At 36.6% G+C, this 8495-nt stretch overlaps 1 protein-coding gene across 5 annotated transcripts in view; it reads right to left on the bottom strand.

Annotated features, from left to right (window-relative positions):
• Window positions 1–3028: 3028 nt before the first annotated feature.
• tbc1d4 (TBC1 domain family, member 4) overlaps window positions 3029–8495 on the bottom strand; it is a 38664-nt gene continuing 33197 nt past the window's right edge. For 4 of the 5 annotated variants that reach the window (XM_067443966.1, XM_067443968.1, XM_067443969.1 and 1 more), the window contains one exon: window positions 3029–5582. In XM_067443966.1, the coding sequence (XP_067300067.1) occupies window positions 5352–5582 (231 nt within the window). In that variant the 3' untranslated portion in view covers window positions 3029–5351. The remainder of the gene's footprint in view (window positions 5583–8495) is intronic. The other variant, XM_067443967.1, reaches the window with a different exon arrangement.

The following is an 8495-nucleotide window of genomic DNA, read 5'->3' as shown; positions in this document are numbered from 1 at the left end:
TTTATTTCTTCTTTAATAATGGTGCTAAAAGGCACCAAAAGTAGTTATTTTGTGTGTAGAGAACCTTTAAAGGCTTCAAAAAGCTTGAAAGGTTCTTTGTATGGCAGTGGTGCTATATAGCACCTTTATCACCCCAAAGAACCCTACAGGGGCTTAACAGGTTCTGTATATGGTAACGGTGCTATAAGGCACCTCAGTCATCCCAAAGAACTGGTGAAGAACCGCTGAAGAACCACTGAATCACCAAGATTTGGTGCTATACAGCACTTAAAGTGGTTCCCCTATAATAACAAGCCAAAGAACCACTTTTAGTACTATATAGCACCGTTTATTTTTGTGTAGATCAATCGGAATTTGTGTTTGAATGGGTTCTCAACATCTGTAAAGGGGGGCATTAATTTACATACAGGAGGCATCCTGTATTATAGATCTGTGGGAGGTCACCTTCTTACTGGCACACAATATTTTCTGAACTTATTAAATCTTCTTGGAGGTTTGTGTTATAGCTGGGTGAATGAGATATTTTTCCAGATGCACTGAGACATTTCAAATGATAGTAAACATTTAGTTTTTCATTGTACACACTTCACGTTATATAGCTTTTTGTATGTGTCTTCCAAGAGGGGGGAAAAGGCAAATACAGCTGGTAATATGAAGAGTGTGAAGGTGAGGTGTGAGTGTATCGGTATGGTGTCACAGGAGAGTGTTTAAATGTTAATTCTTATGAGAGTTCTTTGTTTCTGAGTCCAGACCTCTTGGCACCAGCCTTACACCGTCCATTCTTTTAAGAGGAAAATCATGCTATACTAAAAACAGCTACTGAGAGTATGTTTGTTTTTTTAAACTAATGTTGCATCATTGTCCGGCCGCAAACGGCTAAAATGTCCTTATTTTTCCTCAGAACATGTATTAATAAGAACGGGGCACAGGATAGCAACCTTTTATATCACCACTGACTTTCAAACTGCACCTCGGAGGGCAATCAATGAAATGCGCAGTCCTGTTGACTTCACTAAACCGTAAACATCTTCAGGCTGTCTTGTTGTATTACATCTGCAATAGCAACATAATAAAAAGCATGAAATTTACATCACAAAATAGTGGTGGTTTAAACAGCACTGGCCTTGAGATAAAGGATAAGCACATGACTGGAGTCTCAGGCCTGCGGTTTAACAGCCTTAGGTAAAGAGAAGGGCTCAATTTCAAATACTGTTTGTAAGAGGCTCTGTTTGCCGGACAGCGGAGAAAAACATGCAAACTGGCTTAAATATGTCATCATTTTTAGGGGATGCTCTTACCATTGTAGATATAATCTGAGCCTCAAACAGTAATAGAAGATGCTCTGGCATATAGAACTTCATATTCATGTTCAACACACACAGTGGGACCTAAATTCTGGGATTCAAAATCTTATATAAATCTGGGCTTAAACACAGTTTTAAATGAAAAATGTGAAGAATAAAACCCATTCCATTATATTCATATTAAAATGTCACTTTGCCTTAATTTTCTCAGTTGTCAGACAGTGTGTCTGCAGGTTTTATGAAGGTAAATTAAGACCAATTATAGAAAATTGACGGAATAAATTGAAGGGAACAAAATGTCAGTATGTTCTCTTAATAAGTTACATTAGGTGACACTTCAAAGTTTGAAAATACAATTTCTAACAGATCTCCATTACATTTTTATATTTTCATACCCACACTGTAACAAATTATTTAGAAAAAAAGGTACCTGGTTGCCTTAATTTTTAGTTAATTGAAATAAAAAATTTGAGTTAATACAATGAACATTTTTTGAGATTCGACAACCTTTATTAAAAGATTATTAAAAGATTTTGTAAGCATATTGGGTAATTGTGTGTGTTTTATTTTTGATGAAACTATTTGGCAGTGAAACATGCCAAATAGTGCTATTTTCATGATTTATCTTTTTTTTTTTTGTAATGTGGTTCAAATACAATAATATTTTGAGTTTCTATTTATTAAGCAAATGTTATTCATTGTATTAACTCAAATTTTTAATTTTAATAAACTCAATTTTAAGGCAACCAGGTTACTTCCTTTTTTAAGTTAAACCAACAAAAATAATTACAGTGCAAGGACAGAAATGAGTTTTGTTTTAAGCTTTTCGCTTAATTTTACTACATTTCACAGAAAACAAGACTTTTTGAATGTCAAGTAAATGTATATTGATTTAGGACAAAAATGCTGAATTATTTTAGCATAGCTTAGCATAGATCATTGAATGTGATTAGATTGTTAGCATCTCGCTCAAAAATGACCAAAGACTTTCAATATTGTTCATAAAACATTGTGTACTAAGACTGATGGAAAATGAAAAGTTGTGATTTTCTAGACCGATAGGGCTAGGAACTATAGTCTAATTCCTGCGTAATAATCAAGGAACTTTTCTGCCGTACCATGGGTGCAGAAGAAGTGTATTTCTTAGCCATATCAGCTTCGAAAACGGTAAAACTCAGCTGTTTAACTCTAGGGGAGTTGGAAAATGAGCATATTTTCAAAAAATAATGAGTTGTTCCTTTGAGCCTTAAATGGTGGAAGGTCAAATTAAGACTTAAGACCTGCAGAAATCCTGGTTAGATGATGTAAACTTACACAGCATGATTATAATATCCTACCAGCCCTGAATATATTTATGTTTGACTAGTATGACTGACATTTTAAGACGTTATTGGCAGATGTTATTGCATCCCATGATATTGCTGATAAACTTTAATTTAAAACACTAAAAATGACTATGGCAGTATTTGATCTGCATGCATTATTCTTCAAATTCTGAATGTGTGTTTATATTGAGCTTAGATACATATAAAAAAAAAAATATTAAAAAAAAAAGTGAGTTGTACTTACTGGCCCAAGTCAAGAGACCCTCCCTCAAGGCTTTTGTCCTTCCTTCAATGTATGTTTTATTATCCATTAGATAATCATTCACCAAGTTTGATCAATAATATTAAATAATAATAACAATAAGGCTTTCCTTGGCAAGTAATAATAATAAACGGAAATTGAGGTATAAAAAGTTGATTTTAATGGAGTATGGAGGACTGACAACTCAGCCAAAATCAAAAGAAACAATCACAAGATACTGATAGCACACACACTTTCAATGATGACCAAAGATTGATTGCAGACAAAAGTGAATCTGAAATGAATGTAGTCCAACAAAACTCAGCATTTTTGTGTTGGAGGTGTTGAGAAGAAACAGTGATGTGATAATGTAAAAGTGATGGTAATGATGAACAAGTTTTGGCACATTGAATATACATAATGACAAAGTATGACTATGATGTATCAAACGCACCATCAGACCAATTGATTTGTCTTTTCTGTATGAAGACATGGCATCATGATAGAATTGAGAAATATTGAAAAGTAGGACTTTCCCCCCTTTCCTTCACATTGTTAAACTTTGGTGCAGATGTATTGCTAGAATGTACCTTCTCTGATCAGATGATGCATTTGCAGCCCTTGATAATACATGTGCATATGTTTTCAGTCTCTTCAAAGATATGCAAGTCTTTTCAATTTCCAATGTCACAGAAATGTATTCCTTAAAAGAGAAAGAAAACAATCAAAAACCACTACCTAGAATAAAGATCAGACAAAAATGTACAAGCCACTGGTAACCACCACCAGCCCAGCAGTAACACTTCTTAATATGTCACTTTTGACATATTCACACAAACACAAAATAGCAGAAAGAAGTTCTTGATTAAAGTTAACCAACACTGCCCTAAGAGTTTTACTAACTACAATTGTGATTAATTCGCTAAACTGTAAAAACAAGGTGAATTGTGATCAGTTTGGTTGTAGACAATTTGAAGACAGACAAACAAGAATGAGTGTTCAAGTAGATAATCCTGCTTTAAGTTCACATTCACATGGTTAGATGATGACCAATAGTGTCCTGCTGCATCACAATTCGCCTACTTATACAACCTAAAAGTATGCACTCTGAAGTAAAAGTAGATCATATTTGAGTGTTTTGTCATCTTGAACAGACAGCTCTGTCGCTTAGTTACATGCATCCTGTCATCCTGCCGGGTCAATCATCATCACAGTTAAAATCCTCCACATTCAATTTCATTTCCTACCATATCGGAGAAATGTAGTCGCACGTTGATCTGCCATTTGTGGGTCTTTCATGCAGAGACTCTCCTCATATGTTTGCCATTTGAATATAATGATGCATTGAAAAGTTAATGACCAAACGTATATTACAAAAGTTCCCGATGCTGTTGCAGAGGAAATATAAAATATAAATAAATATATATTTGTCAGGTTAAATGCTGATAATTATTGTTTGTAGTTCAAATCGAATCCTCGTCCAACTTCCAATGGGTTGTGGGCAATATTAGCCATTAGTGTATACATCCATAGGCACTTTGGATTTTAACCGGAAAAGGTAGACCATCTGGGTATCTTTGGAATACTCCTTCCAACATACTACGATTTAAGAGGTAATAATTCTATTTTCGAATACTATTTAGGACGTATAGTATGCAAATTGGGATGCACTGTTAGTGTCTTCTTTACCCACCACAGGTGGTTTAACCCAATGGTATCATCTATTGTTTTTGTTATATTAGGCCCAAATGAATGAACATCAAGTAAAACCTGTAACACAAAAATTATGACCAACAAAATTATGAAATACAATGCTTTAGCTCTTATGCAACACAAAAATATTTCCACAGATGTCAAGTACATTGTGACACAAAACTACAAGTGATCAATTGAAAAGAAACCCAAACTGTGGTAAAATCCTCAAAGGATTTTTGGATTTATTATCCACAGTGTTTAATGATTACGTGCACACATCTTTATGGCATTGTATCCAACACAGGCATACTATTTTATTGCACACACAGAATACTGTGCGATATCAAAGATGATGGTCAGACAGTGATTTGTTTGAAGCCTATGAGCTCAAACTGGGGAGTCTGGACAGCAGGACTGCTTGTAAGTTGCAGGGGAAACCCAGCAGATGGTTTCACTTCCTGCCTGCACTTTAGGTGAAGCACTTTAAGCAAAAGGTTGACCTGGTAAATATTTGGTTTCCTCCAAACTCCAGGTTTGGAGTGCCAGGTCAAAAAACCTTCACAGTGAGCATAAAGTTGTGTGGACATTAATGCAACACGCCACATACGCGGACTAGACATGCTGCTCTTTGGAAAGGAAACACTTCTGTATTGTTTTCTTTAGTGCAGCTGCGTGTAAAACATTGAATTAGGCCATCAAAGGTGAAGCACGATGGGAATATAGAGGAAGAAGCAGGCTAACAATGCTGATGTACCTATATGATGCATCATTCAGTAGGATGGCGATTCAAGGCTTTTTACAGGCAGCTTTGGCTTTCCCATTATTGCTGGACTTGAGTTGTGTCATTTCCACATCAGCCAGGGCATCTGATGGCAAACTGCTACGCATGCGCTCAATGGTCTTCTGGTAGGAAGCTTTCTCCTGTTCCAGAGAACGGATCAGGTGCTTCATCTTGCTCTCTCGTGACAGGAAGCTCTCTACGCTGCTCTCCAATGTCTGAATCTTCAAACGAGCCGCCTGTTAATAAGAAAGCCAAACATGAAAATGATGAAAGAATCTTGTGAAGAAACTATGCATAATTGTTTTTTGTGACCATATTAGGGGTGTGCGATATATATAGCCTGTAATAATGTTGTTTTACCAATGTGCGATGGCATTATCGATTATATCCCTCACACACACACACACACACACACACACACACACACACACACACACACACACACACACACACACACACACAGAGAGAGTGCATGCATACACTACGTGATGTAGTCCTGTAGATTAGACTAATGTGTGTGCATTTAGAGTGCATGTGATTTACTCTACATTTATATAATTTAATAAAGTTAATAAATATCACACAAAGAGTGTTTGTTTTCTCCAGGTATCAACATATTAACAAAGGTGACATTGATTTTAAGCAAGTTTACTAAACAAGAAGTTAATATTAAGTGATTTTCAAAATTAAATTGCTTGTTTTTGCTCTATTTCGTTCTATGCACAGAACTGCAATTGCATCTCTGAGAAAAACACGGCAGTGTTTACTTACTGAATGAATCATCATTTTGAACGAATCAGCTGAATCAATGATTTACTGACTACGACAGATTAAAAAATAGCAATATTTAGAAATTTTATGACAATTAAATACATTTTTTATATATTTTAAAATTTAATTTATGCCTGTGATGAAAAAGCTTAATTTTCAGCAGCCATTCATCTATGGGTGTCACATGATCCTTAATATGCTGATTTAGTGCCTAAGAAATATTTCTTAGAATCAAAGAAAAGTTTAAAAGTCAGCCAATAGTGCTGAAAATTCCAGCCCGAGAACGGTTTGTAATCCTGCATGCCCGACCAAGCACAAGCGGAAATATAACTACCGCTCCTTGGCATTCTTAGAACCATTCAGAAAAGCAGCTATCGTCCCCTTGGAATTATAAGGTTCTATCTGACATTTCTGTAAAAACTGGGTTATTAACATATTCTTATTCTGTGACAACTTATTTACATTATGTGAGGTTGTTTTTCAAGTTGTGTACTGTACATTTTGGAACTTTTTATTTACAAAATAAAAATGTTTAATCTACACAGTCGAATGGAATGCAAAAACGGTGAACCACAATATCTCTAAGCAGGTCAGAATGCTGATAGAACCTTATAATTCCAAGGTGGCATAATGTTACTGTCATTTTTGTGTACTGTCAAAACACAATCCATGTGTAAAACTTTTGACTAAAGATAATTTTTGAATGGCTATGGAGTACATATTGTCAGATGTTTCAGGGTAAGTTTTGCCAATGGCTCGACTAAAAGTAGAATAGATAGTATAGCCCTTTAACTCTCACCCATAGAAGGAGCCAATGAAAACATTATTGAACATTATTGTATTATCGAACATGACCTCAGTTGGTTTTTTTGTAAAAAAAAAAAAAACGAAAAAAAAAATATTAGTTAGCAACTATAAGATTTTAAACTCTGCCGTACGGTTGAGATGTCAGTTTATGGTAAATCTTATTTTACATTAACAGTAGTTTATGATGTTTTTTGATTTTTGAATGAAACTTGTAACAATGTTGAATGAACCTCGTAACAATGTTGAATAAAACTTGTAACAATCTTAGTACAATATATATTTATTGTACTATATATACAAACAATCAGGCATAAAATTATGACAACCTTCCTATATTGTGTTGGTCCTCATTTTGCTGTCAAAACAGCCCTGACCTCTCAAGCCATGGACTCCACTATACCCCTGAAGGTATGCTGTGGTATCTGGCACCAAGATGTTAGCAGCAGATCCTTTAAGTTGCACTGTTACGTTTCTATGGATCAGACTTGTTTGTTCAGCACATCCCACAGATGCTCAATTGGATTGAGATCTGGGGAATTTGAAGGCCAAGTCAATGCCTCAAACTCGTTGTTGTGCTCCTCAAATCATTCCTAAACCATTTGTGCTTTGTGTCGGGAGCATTATCCTGCTGAAAGAGCCACAGCCACCAGGGAATACCGTTTCCATGAAAGGCTAAACATGGTCTCAGCAATGCTTAGGTAGGTGGAGCGTGTCAAAGTAAAGTCCACATGGATGGAGGACCCAAGGTTTCCCAGCAGAACATTGCCCAAAGGATCACACTACCTCCGCTGGCTTGCCTTCTTCCCATAGTGCATCCTGGGGTCATGTGTTTCCCAGGAAAGCGACCAGGCCACCTTCTTCCATTGCTTCGTGGTCCAGTTCTGATGCTCACATGCCACTGTTGGTGCTTTCCTCTGGGTCAGGGGTCAGCATGGGCACCCTAACTGGTCAGCGGCTATGCCGCCCTATACGCAACAAACTGAGGTGCTCTGTATTTTCTGACACCTTTCTAGTAGAACCAGCATTAACTTCTGGAGCAGTTTGAGCTCCAGTAGCTCGTCTGTTTGATCGGACCACACGGGCCAGCCTTCGCTCCCCACGTGCATCAATGAGCCTTGGCCGCCCATGACCCTGTTGCCAGTTTACCACTGTTCCTTCCTTGGAGTACTTTTGATAGATACTCACCACTGCCAGTGGTATTGGGGGGACACCCCACAATAGCTGCAGGTTTGGAGATGCTCTGACCCAGTCCTCTAGCCAACACAACTTGGCCCTTGTCAAACTCGCTCAAATCCTTGCTTGCTACATATGCCCATTTTTTCCTGTTTCTAATACATCAACTTTGAGGACAAAATGTTCACTTGCTGCCTAATATATCCCACCCACAAATAAGTGCCGTGATAAAGATATCAGTGTTATTCATTTCACCTGTCGGTCATAATGTTATCCCTGATCGTTGTTTGTGTGAGTAATATTATTATTGTATAGTATATATATTTTTTACTATTTTTTTCTGCTTGATGAAAACAATAAAATATCCCATTGGACATCCTCATAATCAACTCTCAGAA

The sequence above is a fragment of the Pseudorasbora parva genome, chromosome 5 (genome assembly GCF_024679245.1).
Source record: "Pseudorasbora parva isolate DD20220531a chromosome 5, ASM2467924v1, whole genome shotgun sequence".
Lineage (NCBI taxonomy): Eukaryota > Metazoa > Chordata > Actinopteri > Cypriniformes > Gobionidae > Pseudorasbora > Pseudorasbora parva.
The sequence above is the reverse complement of the archived record's forward strand: the minus strand, read 5'-3'. Positions and strand labels throughout refer to the sequence as shown.